Source organism: Monodelphis domestica, chromosome 1, assembly GCF_027887165.1.
Source record: "Monodelphis domestica isolate mMonDom1 chromosome 1, mMonDom1.pri, whole genome shotgun sequence".
Classification (NCBI taxonomy): Eukaryota; Metazoa; Chordata; class Mammalia; order Didelphimorphia; family Didelphidae; genus Monodelphis; species Monodelphis domestica.
In genome coordinates, this window is record NC_077227.1 from 112,652,728 (window position 1) to 112,678,116 (window position 25,389).

General features: G+C 38.5%; 1 protein-coding gene across 5 annotated transcripts in view; it reads left to right on the forward strand.

The window, feature by feature from the left end:
* The window catches only part of SH3PXD2A (SH3 and PX domains 2A), a 337,587-nt gene that overhangs the window by 135,675 nt on the left and 176,523 nt on the right, over positions 1-25,389 (forward strand). For all 5 annotated transcript variants that reach the window (XM_007479080.3, XM_001368979.5, XM_056804516.1 and 2 more), the window contains one exon: positions 14,547-14,623. In XM_007479080.3, the coding sequence (XP_007479142.2) occupies positions 14,547-14,623 (77 nt within the window). The remainder of the gene's footprint in view (positions 1-14,546; positions 14,624-25,389) is intronic.

Consider the following 25,389-nt stretch of genomic DNA (forward strand, 5'->3'; position numbering starts at 1 on the left):
CTTTAAGCCTCTTCTTTTAATTCATTCATTTAACATTTATTAAGTACTTAATATTTGCAGACCACTGCTAGGTCCTCGGTGACATATAAAATTTGGTTAAGTCAATATCTGTTTCCATAGAACTTGTAGTCTAGGAAAGGGATTAGATAAACATAGCTATAATACATACCAAATGATATGAATAAGTGTAAATGATTTTTTTTTCTATCTGGACATTCAAAAAAGGTTTGAACCCCAAGACAAGATAAGACAAAAAACATTTAATAAAGTATTTACTTTGTGCTAGGCACTGTGCTAAGTGCTGAAAATTAGCAGTAAAAGCAAAAAGAAGAATAGTCCCTATCTTCAAGGAGCTTAAGTTCTTTTTTTTCCCCTTCAACTGTGGCAGTCATAATTTAATGGATCCTACAACAGAACAGAATCGTTTTTTGTCATTCAGTCATTTCAGCCATGTCTGACTTTTCTTGACCCCATTTGCAGTTTTCTTGTCAAGATACTGGAATGGTTTGCCATTTCTTTCAAGGAGCTTAAATTCTAATGGGGAAAGAGAACATAGAAAAAGGAGCTGCTTTGGGGCTCAGTGGATTGAGAGCCAGGCCTGGAGAAGGGAGGTCCTGGATTAAAATCTGGCCTCAGAAACTTCCTATGTGACTTTGGGCAGGTGACAACTCCAATTGCCTAGTCCTTACTTCTTTTCTGCCTTGGAACTGATACTTAGTAGAGATTCTAAGACAGAAGGTAAGCATTTAAAAATATTTTATAATAAATATAGGATTTTAAAAAATAAAGAAAAGGGAGCTGCAAATGGAGGCCCTGGGAGAAACTCCTCAATGGAAGAAGAGAACTGCGATGATGGAGGAATGTGCTGAGGGAAATCTCAGGACTGAAAGGGCTACTCTGAGCTCAGGGACAAAGTCTTTAGAATCAGAAGCAGAGCCCACTGAGTATATTATCATCTATCTCTCATTTCTCCATCTTGTGCACAAGAAATGTCACAAAATGTTTGTTAAAATTAGGTAAAGTCTATCTACAGCATTCTCTGAGTCTCCTGATCTGTGATTTCCTTTTTGTTTTATTATCTCCAGCATCTGAGTTCAGTGCCTGGTGCATAGTTTGTGCTGAATAGATTCTTGTTGGTTGATTGATTGACCCTTTTAAAAAAGGAAATTAGGTTAGCCTGGCATGACCTGTTTTTCATGTTGGATCTTTAGAATTATAGATTTCTTTCCTAGATACTCATTCATCATCCCTTTAATCATAAGTTCTAAAATTTTTTTCAAGAATTTATAAGGCAATCTCACTGGTCTATCATTGGCACACTCTACCTTCTTCATTAAAAAAAAAATGGGATCACATTCTCTGCTCCTGAATTTCCTTACTAGTTTTCCATCATCTTTTAAACAGAAATGATTTGGGGCAGCTAAGTGGCTCAGTGAATAAAAAGCCAAGCCTGTTAAAAAAAAAAGTCTGATTTAAATCTGACCCCAAACACTTCCTAGCTGTGTGAACCTAGGCAAGCCATTTAACTCCAGTTGCCCAGCCCTTACTTCTTTTCTGCCTTGGAACTGATAATTAGTATAGATTCTAAAACAGAATTTAGGGGTTTTAAATAAAATGACTTGGGATTTGGAAAAATAGGATCACTAATTAATACACTGTTGGTGGAAATGTGAACCGATTTAATAATTTTAGAGAGCAATCTGTAATTATGCCCAGAGAGTTATAAAGCTGTATATACCTGTAGACCCAGCATTGCAATTGTTGGACCTCTTTCCCAAGGTGATCAGGGAAAAAGGAAGAGAACCTGTATGTTCTAAAACATTTATAGCAACTCTTGTTGTGGTGGCAAAGAACTGGAAAGTGAGGGGATATCCATCAATTGAGGAATGGCTGAACAAGTTATGGCATGTGATTATGGTGGAGCACTGTTGCACCAAAAGGAATGATGAGTTAAGTTAATTTAAAAAAAAATATATAGAAAAAGCTACATGAAATTATGAAAAGCAAAATGAATAGAACCAAGAGAACATAATCTGCAGCTACAGAATTAATGTTTAAAGAATAACTTGCAAATGTCCACCTCCAGAGAAGGAACTGATCAATAGAAACACAAAAGACATAGTTTATATATACATTTTTTTGGGTCAAGTGATATCTTCTTCAGTGCAAGAGGAGAGAAGAAAATACTTGGACTCCTCAAGGACTTTTTGTCCATGTTCTTTTACTATTTCCTTACTTACCTTAGGTATCAATTTTTTATTAGACATTTTTGTTCTATTCTTTCCTATCAAGGATCATTTTCCGTGGTAGAGAAAACAGAAGGAAATTAAGAGTCATTGAGCAGTTTTGCCTTCTTTCTAACTTCTAACTTTTAACTTATCAGAGTTTCTTAAGCTGTAGTGCCCAGAATTGGATTCCCAAGATAGATCTGTAAGGGACAATAGGCACTATCCTTTCCATATTTCTGAAAGCTGTATTTTAAAGTGCAAGGTTATATGACCTTTCTTGGCTGCTACCTCACATTAGTGATTCATTCTAGCTTGAAGCCCACTAAAAACTCCAGCTCTTTTTCAGAATTGCAATCTATCCATACCTCTCCCATTTTAAAAATATTTTATTAAATGTATTTTAATAATTGTAAATTTGAGGTTTTGCATGCAAGTATAAAACTTTACATTAATGTATTAAATTAAACTACTTTGGGATGGTTAAATGTCTCAGTGGATAAAGAACCAGCCTGGAAATAGGAGATCCTGGGTTCAAATTTGGCCCCAGACACTTCCTAGACCCTAGACAAATCACTTAATTCCTATTGCCTAGTCTTTACTGCTCTTCTGCTCTGGAACCGATACTTAGTATGGATTCTAATATGGAAGGTTATGAAAAGTTATTCCCGCTTTATTTCATCTTATTAGATTGAGCCTAATGCTATAACCTGTCAGTATCCTTTTAGGTCCTGACTCTTGTCATCCAAGGCGTTAACTCTGCCTCCTAGAACGGTGTCATCTGAAGATTTTATGAGCATGGAACCAATCCCAGATTCCTGTGTCTTCCCCATGATACCTCTTGCCACATGGCCCTCCAAATTGTTCACAACTACTTCTTGAGTTCAAACAGTTTTGAATCAATTCAATTGTATTATAATTTAATCTCTCCCATCTTTTCCACAAAAATATGATCTACTTTATCAAAATCTGTGCTTAAATGTAGGTAATCTATATTCACAGCATTTTCCTCATCTAATAGTTCAGTAATCCTGTCCAAAAAAAAAAAAGGAAATCAGGTTAGTCAGAGATGATCTCTTCGATGTTCTAGATTTTTACCAACTATCTCTTTAATGATCTGTCATAGAATTTCTCCAGGAATTGAAGTTAAATTCACTGGCCTATAATTTTCAGATCATGCTCTTTTCCTTTATTTATTTATTTTTTAAAAATGACTTACCTCCATTTCCTTCTCATCTTTGCTGCAGGCTCTTTTCCCAGTGCCTGAATAAACAGGATTTGAGGGATTCTCTTGCTATATGCAGGAGATTCAAGACTTCCCTTACCCACCTTGTAGCCAAGTGAACAGCAGCAGCCTTTCCAGTTTGAGGTACTTGACTTGTGCTGCTCTAAAGAACCTTCGTAGATTCATAGAGTTATGCATTTAGATTGTGAGAAGGTACCAAAGAATTTATCTAATCCAACCCATTCATTTTATAGGTGAGGAAATTGAGGCACAGAGAAATTAACTAAGACTTGGCCAAGATCATATAGGTAGTACCCAACTCCAGTTCTGAACCCAACTCAGCCTTTAGGAGCACCTCAGAGATTTCACCCAGACCTCTATCATTTGTCTTCTTCCTCCTTTTAAACAGTTCTCATTTTTCCTGTTATGTAGCTCTTTTGTACATATAGAATTGTTTACTTGTTGTTTCCCCCCATTGGATTGTAAACCACTTATGGGCAGGGATATATATATATATATCTATATATCTATATATATTTTTTTAAATCCCCTGCACTTAGTACACTGGCAGACACATAGAAGGTACTTAATAAGTGGTTTTTGACAGGCTTTGGTGAGTACTTCCCATTTTCTAGGCATCAATTTCTTCATCTGCATGATGAAGACTAGCCCTCTAATGGGGCTTTTATTGTCTGACTATTTTAGCTCATTGGAGGCCTTTATCCTGTTGACTATTCTGAGTCCTCCTTCCATTTTGGGGGATTGTGACCCACTTATAAGGACCCCCATCCTCTTTTCTGAAAGGAGTTTCTCTTTGGAGGAGGAGACATTGAAAAACTCTATGGTCTTGAATGAAGGCTTTGATTCTCAGGCTCGTAGAGCCAAGGAGCCTGGGCGCCGGCCACACAGGGTTGTATGTAGTAAGGTCTGTTTGTGTCCTTATGAGGGTCACTTAGTCAATCATACTCTCCTGGCCCCACTCTGTCTGCAGCCCCAGGCTGGGGGAATGGGCTAGAAGGAGCCACCCTCAGCATGGAGGGGCTGGGTAGGAATGAATGGAGGCTCCTCTCCTTTCAGACTCAGGCAGTGGTCAGTTTAGAAAAGTGGCCTTAGGCCAGGATATATGTGTGTTTCTCTTTCCATATCTTTTTTCCTTATGTATTAGGAGAGGCAAGATTTGCCATATACTTTTTCCTTATTAGTCAATAGCCATATAGCATCTTCTGGATACGTATGTATAGGGACATTATCCTTTAGTGAGAAATGGAAGGGACTTCAGAGGTCATTTTGTATAGTGGAAAAGACACCTCACCTAGGGTAACTAGGAAGGGGTGCAAAGTGGCTGGCCAATGGAAGGGAAATAGATAGTGCAGTAGATAAGAGTGGAGAGTTTAGCCGAGTGTGGCTAAACTTTCTAACATTAAATATGAATCATATGCAAAATCATGAACTTTGTTTTTGTTTATACTTTTGGTTAATGTTTTGAATAAGAAAAAGCTCACTTAATTATGGTTATTAGTGAATGAAAATATGTTTGCATAAATAAGAAAGCTTGTATTTTACAAGTTTCACTGAAAAAGCTACCAGATATTTTTTGCTAACATGAATTCTGCCATAAGGCCTTAAATAATTAGCTTTGGAAATGGAAATATAAACCAAATCATAATTACTGAAATTGCCAGCAGTTCTCTTTTGTGGTTATTAGCCTAGTCTTTGGTTTTTAACTATAACCAGTGTTGGAGTCTGCAATTTAGTGAGCTTGACTTTAGTTCCTGGCAAAATCTTAGAATGTGTTATTTAAAGGATGCTTAGTGAACATGATCATAAAGCCAGCATGGCTTTGTCAAGAACTGGTCATGCCAGACTAACCTCATTTCCTTTTGTGATATAGTTAGGTTAGTCTTAGAGAGACCAGGGGAATGTTGTAGATAGCTTATCTTGATTATAATAAAGCGTTCACCAAAGTCTCATGCACTCTTGTGGAATAGATGGAGAGACATGGGCTAGAGGATTATCTTCTTCAATCTTCTTCTAGCCCCCAAAAAAGCTCAAAAGAAAAGCCCTTGCTTTGTTATCCTTTAAGTTCATTGCCAGCCTTAGCTTATTATGTGCTTTAGCAATGGCAACAACATATTTTCAGGACCATTGAAGTCTTTAGTATTTATGAGGATAATAAATAAATAAACAAACAAATAAATAAATAAATGAATGAATAAATAAATAAATAAGGGAGGCCTTATCTTCCCTTCTCTCATCTTTTCAGATCTTTGACCAAGTTATAGTTTTAAATGTGCATCTAAACCAATCTTTTGGGACAGTCCTCCCTTTCCTTCTTGATTCGATTTTTTTTTTTGCCGTGTAAACATTTTATTAGATGGATTTGCAACCAGTTCAATTGCCTGACCCAAGAGTAGCCATTAATGATGTAATGCCATTTTGTAAGGAGGTCCCTAGTGGTGATCTTCAGGGATCTATCTGTATTTGGTTTTGTGCTTTTTAGCATCACTTCCAGTAAATCTTGTAGGTTTTGCAAATGACCTAGTTACCATGTATGCATACTAAATTGGCACTCAGGTGTTGTGGGACTCCTGAAAGAGGCTTTGCCTACATGTTCTGGGTTTCCTCTCTTTTTTCATTGATTCTGAACTAGGTTTTGATTGGTAATTAGCAGTTGTCTTCCAAAGATACAGTGCAAACAAATTTCCCATAGTTATATGAGTAGACTTTAATTTAGAGGAGAGAGGGAAACCATGATTTAAGTGGCTTCTATGTGCCAGGTACCATGTTGAGAACTTTGCAAATATTCTATCCTTTGAGTCTCAGAACAACCCTGGGGAAAAGGTGCTATTATTATCCCCTTTTTATTGTTGAGAAACTGAGTCAGACAGATTAAGTGATTTAGCAGGGCTAAACAGCTAGTAAAAATCTGAGGCTGGATTTGAGCTCAGATCTTTCTGGTTCCAAGCACAGACCTCTTCACTCTTATCTACCTATCTTCATTTGGCTAGCTACTTTGTACCCCTTCCTAGTTATACTTTCTTCTTCCTGTTGAGAAAACATCCCCTTGGTGTGATTCTGTATTTCCTAGAGAGAAGCAAAATAAGGAAGGGAGAAGAAAGGAATAAACTTTCTTTTCGTAGACCTCCTCGGGGGTTCATGGACCTCAGATTAAGAAATCTTGATCTAGTCTAGCCTCTTCATTTTTACAAATGAGGACTGAGGTCCAGGGGGGTTAAATGATTTAATGGAAAGTTATATGAGCAATAGTAGTAGTCATCATTTGAACACAGGTCCTCTGATTTCCAATCTAGTGCTCTTAGGCTTTTTGTTGCTGTTAGATCTTTGGAAAGATTGGCACATGGAACTTCCCAAAGAGTAGTGCTGTGACTGAAGGGAGAGGATGTCTGCTGTTTTTGACTTTTAGCCTATCTCTCCACACCCCTTCCCCTGGAGCAAAAGGCAATTCCACTGCCCTTTATGCTTATCAGCCACTGATCCCTGGTGTCCAAGGTAGGCTACAGAATATAGTTACATAGATGTTTTGTTTTTCCCCCCTTTTCTTTCTTTCTCTTTATCATAAGGAACCAGTCATTCCCCCACCTCCCACTAACCCGCCCTTTGGAAAATACTATTTTTCCTAGAGCAAGTAGAGATAATCTCGGCTCTATCACTGTCAGAAAATCCTCTGTGGGCACCTAAAGATGTGGGGAAGTTCTGGCCATAGTTTGTCACTGAATAACAATCCTTTGCTCATGGATCACACCAATGGGAAGTGAATATTGGTTACTACCAGTTCAGAAGATTCATTCATTCATTCATTCATTCATTCATTCATTCATTCATTCAGTGCCTTTTATTTTTGTTATTCAGCCATTTCAGTTCTGTATGATTCTTTGTGACTCCCTTTGGGGTTTTCTTGTTAAAGATAATAGACTGGTTTGCCATCCCCTTCTCCAAGTTAGTACCTACTATATGAATTAAAGCTCTGTGTTAGGTGCTAGCAATAGGAAGACAACAGTGAAATAGTTCCTTTTGGGAGATTACATTCTACTGTGGATTGGATTAGGATATGGATTCTTAACTTTTTTTACATAGTAAACCTCTTAGGAAAGTCTGCTGAAGCTTAATGGATCTCTTCTTTGGCCTATGCTTTTAAATGCACAAAGTAGAATACAAACGAAACCAATTTTGTTGAAATGATTATCAAAATAATAATAAAACAAAATCCAGTTTAAGAGTACTTGGATTATATAGTCAACCTTTTAGAGTTGACTGTAAAGTTAACTCCCCATTGCCTATAGAATAAAATGCAAACTTTGTAAGCCCTCCACAAACTGACCTCTGCTCTCACTATTTTCTTCACATGACCTTTCTATTTCAATCAAAACTTACTTATTTCTCATTTTCTCAATTCTCCATGTACTCATTGTTCTTAATGCATTCTCTTGAGCTATTCCCTATACCTGGAATGCCTCCATCCTCACATCTTCACTCAAAGTAAGCTCTATATAAATTTTAGCTTTTCTTACAGTCTGTACCTGCTGAAATTCCAACCATCTTTCAAGGCTGATATCTTGAAATGCCATCCTGTCCATGAGTTCTTCTCTGATTTTCACCCAATTAGAATTATTGCCTTCTTCTCTAGGGACTTTGTTCCCTTATCTTACCATGCCCTTCCTCACATTATAATATTTGTCTTTTAGCTACTAGGCTAAGAACTGAGCAAAGACAATGAAGGCAGAAATCATTAGTTTTTAAAAACCCTTACTTTATGTCTTAGAATCAATACTGTATATTGGTTCCAAGGTAGAAGAGCAGTAAGGGCTAAGCAATGGGGATTTAGTGTCTTTTTCCAGGGTCACACAGCATGGAAGTATCTAAGGCAAGATTTGAATCCAGGATCTCCCATCTCTAGGCCAGGCTCTCAATCCACTGAGCCATCTTGCTGCCCCCATTATTGATTGATTGATTGATTGGCAGGACTGTTGAGCCAGCTAATGATGGTACTGTACAGATTGTTTGGAGAGATTTAGGAGCAAGCAGGACTTCTGAACATCCTTAGATCACTTACCCTTCCTCCTGGGTCAAGCTAGCATCATGTCTTGGGTTTGGAAAAGGGCTCTGGACAGATGGAAAATTGGTATTTAGGAGGGAAATTGATAATTATCTACCCATTGGAGAAATGAAAGGATTATATGAAAGGATTGGACTTTTTAATTATCTACCCATTGGAGAAATGAAAGGATTATATGAGGGGATTGGACTTTTTAAAAAAGCACTGAGGTCTTTTGCTCTAGGACTTGTAGGACTAACTTTTAAGTGCATTCAAACAAGTGCTCATCTACTGGGATGGCCAGAGCACTTGAACCGATTATTTCAATCTTTCCTTTCAGGTCCTTCACCTCCTTCTTTCCTCTTTCACATTCTTAGCTAGAACCAATCTGTAACAACAACTCATATTTTTGTACGCATTTTCCTCCCCACCATTCCCAGGGAGTGGGCAATGCAAGTGACCATTTCTTTGGACCCTTCCTGTGATATCATTGGCATAGAGTCTTCCCCATAAGAAACTTCCCTCTACCAATGCAGATCTTCTCTATTACTCATGGTTTTAGAGAGTTTTCATGGGTCAGTGATAGGCTCAGACTCATCCAGGACCACTCAGCCAGTATGTGGTAGAGCCAGATCTTGAACCAGACCATCCTGACTTTGAGACTCATTCTCTATCCATCATGCCATGAGGCCTCATACAGATATTGGTTCGAACTTATTTTGTCCTCATTTCCCCAGTGAGGACGTAACGAACCTGCCATGGTGACACATACAAGAAGTAGTCCGTCTGGGACTTGAACATTGCTTTTCAGACTCAAGTTCAGGGCCATTTCTATGATACCACACTGCCTTCAAAGAAGAGCGACTTCCTACTCTCTCTTTAATAGGGGGTTCCAGCTTCTGAGGTTGTTCACCTCTCCTTCAGAAATGATCCATATCCTGAGGTCTTTTTCATGTTCCCTATGTAGACTTCCTTATTATATTTATTTGGTTTCTTGTGTCCACATTTGCATGACATTGGGGAGACGGGCAGGAGCCAAACCTCCCTGTCCTGGACCTCAGCAAAGGGCTGAGGACATTAAGGCACCAAGGGCTTTGCTCCCTTTAGGGGCTACTCCTCCTTTCTTCTCTTTCCTCTTTAATATGGTCACTGGTTTGGCTCCCAAAGTGTGGTTTGGATTTAGGACAGAAGCTCAGAATATATAGCATTGCTTCAAAGGCCTCGTTCTCTCTTCTCCTTTGGCCAGTTTCACCAGAATTCCCAAGAAAAAAGTTTTCTCTTGTTGGCATTACAACTGGGAAGAAAATTCAATTTAACAAATATTTATTAAGCACTTGGGTTTTGTGTGTTTAAAGTTAAAATAAGAAATGACATTTCTATGCATTTGCATAAGTCATAACATCTAGTCTGAGGTAATTCACAGAGAAATATGGAATATCAATAAAAGGACCCCAAGGGTCAGCTTGAGGGGCTAGGAGATATTATTTCTTTTCAGAGTCAGCATTGGGTCAGGGAGGTCCCAGCAAGATATAGACTCTCACTTCCTCCCTGAAGCATTTTTTAAAAAATCAATTTCATCACTGATCCAACAATTTCTCTTTTTTTAATTCCTGCAGCTACATGGTATAGTCCCTAATTGTTTCCCAAATTTTTTCACTTACATTAGTCTTATTTCTCCACCAGACCTTCAAACTCTTATGGGAGCAAAACTTTCATCTTTTTCTTTCTGGGTCGTTAAGTAGCTCAGTTCCCCAAATTCAGAGATCTGCTATACCTAAACCTTTCTCTACCTTCTTTTCCATGTACCATATTTTGCCATCTGGTCCTGTGCCTATTTGTTTTTTTCCCCCCTTCTTATTCCAGCTACTTCATACCCCAGCCCACAAGAGTGCCATTTTTATAAGAAAGGAAAAAGAAATTATACAATTTCAGAAATGATGCACAAAATGTATTTTATTAGAGGCAATTAGGTGATTTAGTGAATATGGAGTACTAGGCCTGGAGTCAGTACAAACCGAGTTCAAATCTAGCCTCAGACACTTAGTAGCTGTGTAACCCTGGGCAAGTCATTTAGCTGTTATCTGTCTCAGTTTCCTCATCTGTAAAATGATGATGATGATGATGATGATGATGATGATGATGATGATAGCACTTTCTTTCTTGGGTTATGATGATCAAATGAGATAATATTTGTAAAGCACTTAACACAGTGCCTGGCACATAAGAAATGTTTGTTCCCTCTCCCCTTCATCTATAGTATGACTGTTAAAAGGAGATGGACTGGTTACTAAATGAGGTAGATGACAGATGGATAGTTTATATGCTACATTGGTACCCACCAACATTACTAAGTGACCATTGTATGCTTAATCTCTTCATCTTATGACTTTTCAAATACTTGAAGACTTTTCCACATTCAATGCCATTTTCACTATACTACAATGTCTTCTAAGGAGGGAAACTTCCTCTTCTGTCTTTAATATGGGATTCTATTTTCTGAGGTTGTTCTTTCATTAATGGTCTAGATTCTGGGATCCTTTTTATCTTCCTGTGTAGTCTTCTTTCTTTGGTCCAAGTTTGTGTGGCCTTGGGGAGTCTTTTCTAAATTAAATATTTCTACTTCCTTTAACTTGTTCTCATCTGACATGGACCCTCCTGGATTTTCTCCTTAAACACAATTTCTCTAATGTTCTTCTTAAAGTATACTACCAAGAACTGAACACTATAATGTAAATGAAGTCTAATTAGGAACAAATAAGGAAGTACTAATGGGAAAATGAGGAGATATTCTTATCACCTAAGATTAAGAATAATCCACAAGGTTCACCTCTAGGGTTTTCAAAAGACAATCAATTATCTTCCAAAGTATTTTAGAATGACCCAGTACCTGTTATGTTTGTCTTTTCTCATCCCTCTCTTCCAAATCCCATCCCCACCCCTCTCCATTTTCTATCAATAAATGGTTTGTGAAAGATGGCCCATGATCAGAATGTGTTCCCTACAAACTCCTCTTCTTTCAGTCTGTTCACTTTCCCTGACACTGTCCAGATAGGTCTGAATATCTTTGGGAATGAAGGCAACTCAGGGGAAAACTTGAAGTCTCCCCCACTCCCCCACCCTCCAGGATAGATTGACCATTTCTGTCACAAGGGAGGGAAAAAAAAAACTTCTAGTCCCAAGTCTGTGCTGAGATTTCTTTTTTTTTTTAAAGATCTATGCATACTTTCACACATGATATACCCCCAAATATACACACACTAACACTTCTTGTGGGAGAAGAACACAACAGACCAAAAAAGGAGAAGAAGATCAAAGGCTTCAAAGGCAAGACATGCCTAAACTGTGACATCTTCCCTGAGAAAAAGCTGCTTACTTCCAATATCTTCATAAATTATATTTTATCTCCTCTCATAAAATGACAGAGCTCATTTATCTTTTTAACAGCATTTGTTGCCTCCCTTAGTGTCTTCTTTCTAACAGAATATATTCTCTTTTTTTGAGAGGAGGTAAAAGAACAGCTTGGAACTACTCAATTAAAAATTAATGATGCCACTAATTGGTAAAAGCAGTAAGACCTCCCTGGAAACCCAGAAGATGTTCAGCTCTATACTGGGTTCTGGGTAGGGGTTTCAGAGGTATAAGAAATGACCTGCAGCCCCCCATTTGTCCAGGCTAGAAGACAAGAGCTCCCTCCCTCCACCCCCTGTATAGGAAAAAAGAGCAGGCATTAGAATTCCGGGCTCAGTTGTGTGGCTCAGAATATAATTGTTGAAGTTCTAAAGGCCAGAAGATGGTTGTTATAGAAAGCTAATGTAGGTTTTAGGGAAGAAGTTTACACTTGAGCTGGGCTACGAGAGATGAATTTTATAAACAAACTACCAGGCAGGCAACAGGCAAACCACTCAATAGATTTCACTTAAGAGTAGGTTAGTTTATTGCTTCCCCACATACACACTATTTGTCCTAGAATAGTGAGGAGGCTGGGATTTGGGGGTAGATAAAGGAATAAAATGGGGGAAGGGATCCATAATGTCATTAGTGAAAGGAATTCTGGATCAGGATATTTCCTCTATTAATAAGGATCTCTTCCTGGAATATAGAGTTATAGTTTCCCAGAGTCACAGAGATACTATGTGTGAGAGGAAGAACTTGAACCCAAGTCTTCCTTACTCTGAAGCCATCCAAAAGAGGTTATAATGTCCCATTATCTTCTTTATAGCATTATTAGTTTTCAAGGGGATAAAATTTTAAGAAGAAACTTTGGGAGTTAGCCTTTCATGATTTCTTGCCTCATTCTCAACTGGAAAAGTGCAGATACCCCCAGACTACTAAATCCAGCATAGTCCATTGTTCTTTCAGTCAGTACTTGGCCAAACTTCCTGGTATGAGCCTATTGCAACAGAGGATACAAAAGTGAGAATTGCCTGCATTCTTAGGATCAACCAGTCTGGTAGGGAGGGATAAGATGATTCTAAGAGAAATGCTTTAAGAGAAATACAAGTAAATGTCCCTTCCAGCTTTCAAGATTAGATAAGGTTTCAGTAAGGAGTAATGATATGGAAGTCAAATGATTTAAATCCTGATTTTAGGGGGCAGCTGGGTAGCTCAGTGGATTGAGAGTCAGACCTAGAGACCGGAGGTCCTGGGTTCAAATGTGGCCTCAGACACTTCCCAGCTGTGTGACCCTAGGCAAGTCACTTGACCCTCATTGCCTAGTCCATACCATTCTTCTGCCTTGGAGCCAATACACAGAATTGACTCCAGGACAGAAGGTAAGGGTTAAAAAAAAAAGAATAAATCCTGATTTTACCTGTAACCTTGGACAAACCACTTAATTTCTAGGCCTCATTCTCCTCATTTAGAAAATGAAAGTTTTGGACTAGTTGACCTCTCAGACTAAAGTGATGATTCCCTAATCTTGAGGTGGCATTTCAACTGGACTTTTCTGGAAGGAGGCATAGGATCTTCACCAAGGGAGCTCATAGGGGAAAACATTTCAAACAGGTCAAAAAATAAAGTATGGAAACTAGAAAATGTATGAGTGTGCTTGTGGAATTAGGATTTTTTTTTTTTGAGGGAGAAAAAGGTACAATGGGGAGAGGAGCAGCAATGGCAATCAAGGCTAAAGCTTTGGGGACCAGAATGTTTGGGCCTTGGTCATTAGAATACTGCTTTTTGGAGGATTCTCAGGCTTCATAGCCTAAGATATTCTTAACATCCATTTTTGTTGGGAAAACCTGCCTTTTCGAGTAAGAGCAAAAACTCCTGCTAAGATCAGAGGAACTAGGCTTATTTATGAAGTGCTAATAGCAATTTTATATGAGCTGGTACATTTTTACATTCATCTTTGAGAGTGGGCTGCATCTTTAGAAGGAAAATGGTGGCAACATAGTACTGTTTTTGTCTGTATTGCAGTGATTCTTCACCTTTGTTTTTTGTCATGAATTCCTTTGACAGTCTGGGGAAGGCTATGGGCTTCTGACAATCAAAATAATTTTTTTTTTAACCCTTCCCTTCCATCTTCAAATCAATACTAAGTATTGGTCCCAAGGCAGAAGAGCGGTAAGAGCTAGGCAACTGGGATTAAGTGACTTGCCCAGGGTCTTATAGCTAGGAAGTATCTGAGGCCAGATTTGAACCCTGGACCTCCAGTCTCTAGGCCTGGCTCTCAAATCACTGAGCCACCCAGTTGCCCTCTGTCAAAATATTTCTTAAAAACTTCACAGACCTCATATTAAGAACACCTGCCCTATTGTAAGACCACTTGCATGAATTTTTCATATTTCCTTCAAGCATTTTCCTATTTCATATTCAAGGCAAGCAGGGTTGGGTGCTACTTGGCCCATGAAAGGGAGGGGTTTGAATGATGTTTTGTCAACTCTGTGACAGCTGAGTTAAAAAAAAAATCAAGTCACCAGTTTGACTAGAAGAGCTAGAAAAGCAACTAAGTTTTCAGGGCACAGGATAATGAGAGAGGAGACTATTCGTGGTCCCTGAAGAAGGTGAGGAATATGTGATCTCTAAACACATCACTCTCTTTTAGGTAAGATCCTATTCCGGAGGAGTCACATTCGAGATGTAGCTGTGAAGAGACTGAAGCCCATTGATGAATATTGCAGGGTAAGTGTGCATGGAGGTGTGAGTCTGTGAGTGTGCATGTGTATATTTACACAGGTGCTGCCAATGTCCCAGGATTATGGCTGTAGTTCAGGAGATCCATCAGAAGAGCCTCCTGGACAATTATAGGGGAGATGATTGCATAGGATCAAAGACTGGACTGACTGACCTCTAAGGAGGTCCTCCCTTCTTGCTCTCCATTCTCCAATTCTCTGGCTGGCCCCCAGGGAAGGAGGGGTAGCAGGTGAACCAATGCAGACATCTGGGCTCAGCCCTGACCCCCTTTAATCCAATCCCCCAACACAGACCCCATTCGAAACCCTGCGTTTCGAATGTTGGGTGTCAGCTGTTGTTAAAGGGGCCAATCTAGCTGGAGAAATTCTATGAACATGGAACATCACTGGAAATGTGAGAGAGGATTTGCTCTATCCAGTGGTGGCAGTTAGTTTGATCATTTGAGAAATATTTATTCATATCTACATCTATACATACGGATATGAATATTCTTTATGTACCAACATGTGGTGAACCAAAGGCCCGTCGATGGGTAGCGCCATCGACAAGTTCCCCAAATACAGTTCAGTTTCTTAATCTCTTGGGAAGGACAATCACTTGTTGTCTGGTCTTTCTTTGTGGTCCAGGGGATTGAGGGTTGGGTCTGGAGTCAGGAAGCCTTGAATGCAATTCTGGCCTCACACTTAACTAGCTTGTGACGGTTTGCCTTAGTCTCCTCCACTATTAAATGGGGACAATATTAGCATCTTTGTTCCAGGGCTGTTGAAGGAGGGAATCAAGTCAGACAGCACAATTATAAAGGGCTTAGCACAGTGCCAGCCATACAGCAGGGACCAAATACACGTTAGCTATAGCATGGTTGTTGTCATCTTTGTCTAAATTTGTGCTGAAAAATGTAAGGAATTCAGATATTCTTGTAGAAATTCAGACATTAACAGCTACTCATTGTTTAATGAAAATAGAATTTCTTACTTCAAATTTCTTACTAACAAATGACCCTGGTGGACAGGGAAGGTTTGTAAAAAGTACTTTAATCACAGACTTTGTTCATTGTTTTCTTCCTCTGCTACATATACTGTCAACCAAGGCCTGTTAGAAAAAACAATCTGGTTTTAGTAAAGGCAGGGAGTGCATGACCCAAAGTGTCCCATCTTGAGCTAATGAGGTAGCAGAATGATGAGTCCTTTTTTGCTAAGAGCTCTCTCTTGATCAGATCAATACCAGTTTCTTAAATGGTACCAGGCATTTCAAGCACAAATTGACAGCTGGTCTCTCTGCTTTAATTTCTCTTTCTTCTTTTTCCAAGTGATTAAATGGGCAAACATGGGTTTAGGGAGGGGAGGAGGATCAGGGAGACTCTGGGGGGGTGGGGAACATTTTTTTTCCTCTGGTATTTACAAGGCAAATCAGACTAGACTCAGCCTAGCCTAAGGCCACTCCGAAAAGTCACATCTCCTGTGCAGGGGAAATGGATTAGTATCTTATCTCCTGAAATCAGACTTTGAACATGAGTCTTGAATTGGAGTTGGAGTCTAAGGGCACCACAGGGTTAGGTTGGGTAGAACCAAAGCCTCCTGATCCAATTAGCACAGACAGGAACTTTACTGAACCCAGAGAGCTGGCTTTAAAGTTTCGAGGTCTCCATGGCCATCTCCTGTAACGTCTCCATGAGTCGGGGCTTTTCAGACTTCCCTTCTGGTCTTGATGAACTAGAAAGCTGTTATCAGACTCACAGAGAATGGAAATTGTGCCATCTACTAACTAGGTCAGATACAAACAGGAAAATAAATCTCCCTGACTTCTGACCCAACATTTTTCACTTTGCCACTTAATTGCCCAGGAGGTGCTTAATAAATGCTTATTAATTGATCGATTGATCTTGCCCATCGAGTAAAGTTTATACTCCTTTGCCAGACAATCAAGGTCCCGCATAATTTTCATGTTACCCTACTTTTCCCTCATGAGCAGCACAGTACTTTCTAAATTTTAAAATGATTCGAGCAGCTAAGTGGTACAGCGGTTAGAGTGCTGGAAAAATTACTTCCCGAGTTCAAATTTGGCCTCAGATACTTACTAGTGGTGTGTCCTTGAGTAAGTGATTTAACCCCATTTGCCTTAGTTTCCTCATCTATAAAATGATCTGGACAAAGAAATAGCAAACTATTGACATGTTTTTGCCATGAAAACCCCAAATGGGGTCATGGAGAGTTGGACACAGCTGAACAACAATAATAAAATGGTGCACTCACCATGCAATATTGTATACTGTCGTTATTTGTGTTTGTACATTATTTCCCTGCTAGATTATGAGTGGTCTGAGGGAAAGGTTGATGTCTTACCAAAACTTTCTGTCTCCTTCATGCTTGGGACATTGCTCTGCTCAGAGAAGGTGCTTGATAAAAGTTTGTAGAAAGGCTGAAACATACACAGTGAGCTCTGCTTTCTTATTAGCCAACTTAGTCTGCTTAGAGATCAACACATGCACCTTTCCTATGTCAATGAAGGATTTATTATTAATCTAATATTAATAATCTAATATTATATCTATAATTTATATCTATATTTACATATCTATAGATCTATATAGATATGTAAATATAGATATAAATTAATATGGATAATAATTAATCTAGATATAGATTACATCTATATATCTACAGATATGTAAATATAGATATAAATTATATATATCTATATATAATATATAAATATATATCTCTATAGACATATATCTATAATTTATATCTATCTATATAATTATATATAATATATGTAATTACATAGAAATAATTATATCTATAATAATATTAATCTAATAAACTCGTAATCCAATAATAATAACTTCATATCAATATTATTATCTTATGCCATAAGATAATATTAACTTCAGAGTCTATAAATCTTTGTGTACATTATCTTTTTATGTACACTATCTCATTTAAGTCTTGTTTAAAGAGATAATTCAGGTTTATTGTCTCCATTTAACAGATTAGGAAGTTAAGGCTCAGAAAAATTATGACCTACCTTATAACACGTATCAGAATTGCGATTAGATCTGAGTCTTCCTTACTCTAGAGTTAGTATTCTCTACATTTCACTCCCATTCCAAAGTCAGATGGGCAACGTTGCCATATAAAGTTCATGGTGCTTCAGACACCTACATGATTGTTGAAACCAGTTCACACTCTTTGGGGACTTAGAGATGGAAAGTCTGACTGGAAAAACTCAGCCTTTCGTCTCTCTCCTCTCCTCTGGCCAACCATTCGCTCTCCTTCACAGGACTCTTTTGAAACCCAACTTTCGCTATTAATTTTAAGCATGTATGAAACAGATTGGCAGGTTGTTGTGGAAATATACTGAGCACAGGCAAGAAGGATTGTTTTATATGGCACTTGGGGTCTGCACGTCTATCAAGTTGGCCTTAGCAGGTATTTCATTAACTCCATAAATTAATTTAATGGGCAACATGGTTATGCGGTTAATATTTAATGGTTCTATGGCCACAACAAGGTCGAGACTTTCATCTGACGGGAAATTGCAGGCCTGGAGAGGGTTGTGCTAAAGGGCTTCAGGCTGGCAATTTTATAAGCTGCTCCATCTGCCTTGACTCTCTCCTTGAAGTTCACATTTTCCATGTTTATCCAGGTGATTTAGGCCATACACTAGAGGCCGGGGGAGTTTTTTGATGCAATCCACTTATCTTTTACCTGGCTAATAATCTTATATGTTCTACCCTTTCCTCGGGAATGTAGCAAGAAATATTTTTTCTTTTTTTCCAATTATATTAAACTCAATTCAATTGTTCCTGTTTCAGTAAATGACATGTTATAGGCCTGAATGGGTTTTTTTGTAGGGAGATTTGGAGAGTTTGTATCTTCAGATGTAGGCAAAGGGGCCAAGAGAGAAGCCAGGAGTTGAAGGGTGCTTAGAGACCTCTCTTTCCTCTAGGCTTAAGCCAGAAGTGGCTTTAACCTGAGCAGGAAATTTACCTTTGGGGGCCAACCTCCCCACATGGCTGAACTTGGTCTTTTTTTAACCTCCTTCAGTAGCCAGTGACATTTTCCTCTCTTCCTCATGGCTTAAACTCTCTTTGAGGGAGAGACTGTGTCCAGGAAAGATTCAGAAACTATCAGATTAAGAGAAATTGGGCTGGTTCTTGCGTGATTGGACCTGAGTTTGGGATTCTCCGAAATACTACCTCCTAAATTCTTTGCCATGACAGTTGCCTCTTATTCTCTGCCTTTACTCTCTCCCATCTCCCTATTCCCACTTGGCCATGGCCTTAATCCAGACATAAATTTTATATTGGTTAGTTGTTAATGTTCTCTTTGACAAGAATTCCAGCCCTGTTCAGGCAAAATATTCTAGATTAATGCTATAAAAATTCATTTTCAGGTTGTCCGAAAGGAGCTTGTAGTGGAAGTAGATGTCAGTGTGGCTGGAGGTCTCCATAGGAGTACCTCAGGGATCCATGCCTGTCCCTACACTATATAACATTTTTTATTAAAGGTATAGATGATGTGCTTATCATATATGCAGATAATACAAAATTTGAAAGGGCTAGTGAACACAATAGATGACAAAGTCAGGATCAGCTAAATCTAATAAGATTAATCCAGATGAGATGTAAAGGTTAAAATTAATGGTTGGATGATGATTGTATTAAATTATATGATTCCCAGTATTTATTATATCTTGAGTCAGAAATTTATATACAAATAGAGGGGAAACAATAAAGAGGAGGAATGTGAGGGGGATAGAGAAGTTATCTATCTATCAACCTAAATGTTTTGCTCTGGGTTTGCTTAATCCAGGTGGAGATTAATTAGCTCTCCACCAGGAAGCTTGGTAGTGAGGAACCACTTGGCCTCCTCCAAGATGGAAGCTAGTCTCTCCAGAAGCTAGGAAAGGGGTCAGCCTTTTACTCACCCAACAAAGTAATCCAAGAAGCAGTGTTCAAGTAGAAACTGAGCTCCACAGTCTCCAGCAAACCTCCCTCAAGACTATCTAAGACTATCTCAAGAAGACAATCTCTTCAGACTAGCTTTTCAAAGACAATTTGCTCTTTATATGTGTTCAGGGCTTGCTTGCTTTTTATAATGACTTCTTGTCCCTTCCCCTCTTCCAGGGGCCAGTCACAGTTTTCAAACTGTCTAGTACTGCCTAGGGGAAGTGTCTGTAGGAACTACTTCTCACCTTCTGAAGGTTAAGTTCTCATCAAAAAAGATTCACAGATTCCCTGGTGATTGAATTTCTAAGGGTGTGAATTCTCTAAGTACCTAGTTAGCTTCTTATCTAGTACTAAGTAGAATATTTAATCTTTTGTTGATTCAATTCAAAAGTAGACAAGGTGGAGTTAATCCTGTCTTCAGGCTAGTGAGGTACTAAGTAGGGGTACTTAAGTTAGTGTTAACTCTGGATAGACAATAAGAGTAAAGAATTCTCTTTCACTGATATCTTACATTTAGATACAAAAAAATTCTTTCATAAATACAATATGGGGAGTCATGGTTAATCAACAACTTTTCTGAAAAAGATCTGGATATTTTTGTGGAACACAAGTTCCTCAGGAGTCAGTAATTTGATAGGACAGTCTAAAATGCTAATACCATCCTGGACAGTATGGAGTAAGAGTGGCACAACTTTTAGGGAGAGGGAGATAGGGTCCTAACCTGTTCTGCCCTATGCAGACTTCATCCAGACAGTAATCAATTCTGGACACTATTATTTAAAGAAGGGAGTAAGATGGAGAGTGTCTAGAAGAAGGCAATCAGAATGGTGAAGGAACTTAAATCCATGTGGTTGAAAGAACTAGGGATATTTAACCTGAAGGAGAGTATTTTTAGGGGAAACCCAGGTAACTTCAAGGATTTGAAGAACTGACATATGGAAAAGGGATTAAATTTCTTCCATTTGGCCCTAGAGGGCAAAACCAGTAACAATGAGTCCCACAGTCAACAAACATTTTATTAAGGGCTTACAATATTCCATGTCTTATGGTAAGCATCAGGGATACCAGGTAGGATAAAAACAGTCCTTGCCCTCAAGGAGCTCACATTTTAATGGAGGAGTGAACAAGTCAACTGACCAGGTACATACAAGATATTGGATGGCAATCCATGGTAAACTGGAGGCAGACTCAGAGGGGAGGTAAAAGGGAGAAATTACAAACTGATCAATTTAGACTGGATGTCAGGGAAAACTTTCTAACCATTAGAGTTGACCCAAGGAGGAATGGACAGCCTGGAGAGGTCCTGGGATCTTCAAATGGAGGCTGGACTCATGTATTACATCTAAGTCAGTGGGGATTCCTTTTCTTTATGAGTTAAAATTGATGACTGCCAAAGTCTTTCTGCTTCTCAAACTCTGAGATTCTGTGATTCACCCCAAACCTCTGGTATAAATTCCTAGATTAAGATTCTACTTGATGTCTTCTATGCTGGTCCAGACAAAGGGAGACTCTCTTAACAGTTTATCAGATCATAGGAACTCTAGCAGGAAGAGACCTTACAAATTAGGTGGCTCTAATGTCTTCATCATAGGCAGCTAGGTGGGACAATGGGTCATGCCGGAAGTCAGGAAAATGTGAGTTTAAATCTGGCCTCGGATACTCACTAGATATGGGATCCTAGGCAAGTCACTTAATCCCATTTGCCTCAGATTCCTCATCTGTAAAATGAATTGGAGAAGGAAATGGCAAACCACTCTAGTATCTCTGGCAAGAAAATCTCAAATGTCATCATGAAGAGTTAGGCATAACTGAAAAAGTAATTGAACAAAAATTTTACATATAGGGAAACCAAGTCGCAGAAGAATTCAGGGATTTGCTCAAAGATACACAGGGGACAAGTAACAGAGCCAAGATTTGAATTGAATTTTTCTAGCTCCAAATCCAGTGTTCTTTCCATTACACAGTATTGTCTCTGCTTATATGTCTAGTCCATTCATACCTTCCAACTGGAATGGCCACAGGAGCCAAAATGAATACTTTCTAGGAAGGATCAGTATCTTTGCAGCTGTCCACTACCACCTCCAGACTAGACTGGTTCAGTTTAAAGAATTTCAAAAATGTTGTTTGAGGGGTGACCTATCCTAATTGATATTCATACAACTAGATCATACACAGTGCTTACCAGAGACCTCTCAGGATGGGGAAATCAGACATGTCCCAAACCCAAACAGTTCTTCCTAAATAGTGTTCTGTGAAACTTTGAGGTTCCATGTAGTGATAAAAGCACTGAGTCTGAAGTCAGAAGACCCAGTTGTGAGACCTGATTTTGCTACTTAATAACTGGTGGTAGGCAGCCAATCAATAAAGCATTTATTAAGCTCCTACTATATGGCAGGCACTATGCCCTGTGGGCCAGTCACTTCCACATTGGACCTTAGATTCAAATGAGAGAGGCTATCTACAAAGTACTTTATAAACCATAAAGAAAGCAGGTAATATGGGAGACCAGTAGACAGAGTGCTTGGATTAGAGTCAGGAAGATTTGAGTTTAAATCTGGCCTCAAACACTTGGTAGCTGTGTGACTTTGGGCAAATCATTTAAACCCTATTTGCCTCAGTTCCTCATTTGCAAAATAAGCTAGAGAAGGAAATGGCAAATCACTCTAGCATTTTTGCTAAAACCGAAATGGGGTCACAAAGAGTCAGGCAACCAAAAAAACAATTTAAAATTTGTAACTATACAGACTTTGTACTTCTTTGTTGTTAAAGGCTAGGAATTCAAAGCCATTTTTGATGTATCTTCATTTTGGCTTCAGTGTCCACCATCATGTTCAGTATATATTCATCAATAAATGTCTGCCAAATTTGAATTATTTGTAGCAATTAATTTTTGGTATGAAATGAGACTTAATTTCCTCTATTTTGCTCCAAAATTTTAGTTTAGAGAAACTGTGAATTAAGACGTTGTTGCTCTCATTTGCAAGTTTTCTGCGAACCAGCAATAATATCTTGCAAAATCTTGAAATTCTATTTGAAATTTAGTTGTTCAGTGTGTATATTGCTTCTCAGATGTAGGACTATCACCTCAACTTAAAGATACTTATAATGACTTTGCCCCTTGTTCTGACCTGGGATCCTTTGATGGGATGCTAGTTTCAGGTGGTGGGCATGTGAGTTTTGAAGTAGACACCTTCTAATTGGTCTCTGGTTGGCTTATGATTTCTCAAGCTTCTGAAAACAAGAAGTGATGATCTTTGAAATAAGACTGAATTAAGTGACAGATTCAGGAATAGATACATACCTTCTACCTCTTATTCATTCATTTATCTATCTATCTATCTATCTATCTATCTATCTATCTATCTATCTATCTATCTCTATATCTATCTATCTATTAATCTGTCTATCTTTATTTATTTATTTGTTTTTTGTTTGTTTATTTACTATTTCTTTATTTTCTTTTTGGCCCTCTGGGATTAGGGGCAAAGGATGCCTGGGCTGGTGCCTGAGATCTTAGCATTTCCAAGGAATAAGGGAAAAAATTCCCCCTTTGATTGTAAAGAGATACAGAAGAAGGTAACCATACAATAATTAGAATAATAGAAGATTGAGTCTGCTTTGATGTACCCATTGATGTACCCATTTTTGTATCCACTGTGACCCAAACCCCTGTTGGCTTATCAATGAATCTTGTCCTTTGTGAAAGTTAAATTAGTTTCTCTACTAAAAGTATTATAATTTATGAGGTTTATTAAAGATTATTAGAAATCAAGGAAATAAGAAAATACAAAATAAGAAAAGCATGTGCCTAGGGCTGATTAGCCCATTCACAATTCACTTACTACATCTTGCATGCCGAGTAGAGAGAAGCGTGTGCTTAGAAGCGGAAGAAGAGAGTGCTTGGGAGGCAGAGAACCCTTTAAATACTAAATTGTGTTCTAGCACTCAAGTGAGGACTCGTGAGATTATAGGGAATTCTGGGAAGTACAAAGGACTTCTGGGGTTTGAAGTCCAGGGTTCAAATCTCCATTTTATACCTTAGATCTAAGTGAACAGAGAAGAACCTTAGAAGTCATCTCATTTAGCTTTTCTTTTAGTTGAGTAATCTTTTTACTTTCCCTTAATGGACTTGAAGTCAAGAAGACTCAAGTTAAAATCCTCCCTCATATACATACTAGCTGTGTGGGACCTGGACAAGTCAGCCTTGAAAAGTCAGAACCTCTGTCAACCTCAGTTTCCCTTCTATAAAATGGGACTAATAATGACACCTCTCAGTGTTGTTAAGAGAATCAAATCAAATGATATATGTAATATGTAATATGTAGCTTTATAAACCTTAAAAGCACATAGATATTATATTATCATTTTAGTTTTAATTATTTAATTATTCATTCCTTTTAGAATTTGTATAGCTCATGGGCACTTTTTATATTAGTTCAGGCTTATTAAAGACACTAGGTAAAAATAAATATATTAGTTAATTTTGTAAACTGATTCATGCTAGTGTGTTACCTCTTATAATTGTTTAATGTGCTATTCTAGTCAAGAATATTTGTATTTTAGCAAGGGATAATACTATAATGAGAAAACTTTTGGCATCAGACAAGTGAGTGATCACCTCTGAAGAAGGCTGTTCCTAGTGCTAGAGAAAAAGACATTTCATTTTCCATGAGTTTTCTTTTCTAGAGAAGAGACTGACTCCTTCACCAGCCTCTGTGGCTCATTTTCTTCAGCCTCATGTAGTAGAAAGTGTACTGGGTTGTGAGCTTGAAGATGTGAGTTCTAGCCTCAGGTCTGCCACCCACTGGGTGAAACCTTGGGTATATCTTTTATCCCCTCTGGGCCTCAGTTTCCCTAATTTGTAATAATTGAATAGGTTGAGCAAGATGATCTTAAAGAACTTCCTTATATCAGAGAATCCAGAAGTGTTTCCTCTAAATAATGGAATGATTTCCCTCTAAATAATGGAATTACCAACTTTAGCTGATTTCCCTCAAGAAGGAATGATTTTAAGAGCAGGTCCTGTGAGGCTCATTTAAATGGGTTTTCTTTGGGTTTAGAGTGCCTTCTGTCTACATTAAGAAAGGGGTTTGGTTGTCTTTTCCTGTTATGGGGTGCCCTGTGTAATAAAGACTCTGTGTCTGTTCAGCCAAAAGCCTCCTTTGTCTGTGCTAAAAATCCAAACTCATCATTGTCCTCCCCTTGCCCCTTCCCCCTAGAAAAAGAAGCTATCTCAGTCTTCACAAAGAGACATTCCATTTTGTCCCAAGTTTGATTTTACTTTGAAAACAGCCTGTTGGCTGCTGGGGTTAGCGGTGGCCCAGCAGATGGCTGGCACTTTTTCTGTTCCCTCCAAGACTAAGAATTCCTTCATTTATGCTGAATTATAACTTAACTCACTGACCCTCCATTCCATCTTCCACTTTGGCACAGGCTGTTTCCCTCCCATCCATGCAAGGTACTTTCTGTTCCCTTCTTCTGGATAGAATCCTTACTTTCCTTCCAGGCTCAATTTGGGTACCATCTCCCACGCAGAGGTCCTTGAATTTTATAGACAGACAGATAGACACAGAGACAGAAACAGAAACAAAGAAAGACAAGAGATGTGGGGAGTTGGGGTAGGTAAGAGGAAAGGGTCTTAAATTCTATGTAAGTTCTCTATTTCCTTAGTAAAATGTATGTTTCTCGAGAACTGGGACAGTTGTTGGTGTCCCTCTGCCATTTTGCCCCTGTTTGCAGAACACCCTTCAGAACGTCTTGAAAAAAAGTAGGGCTTAATAAATTCTTTTTGAATGTCTCTTGC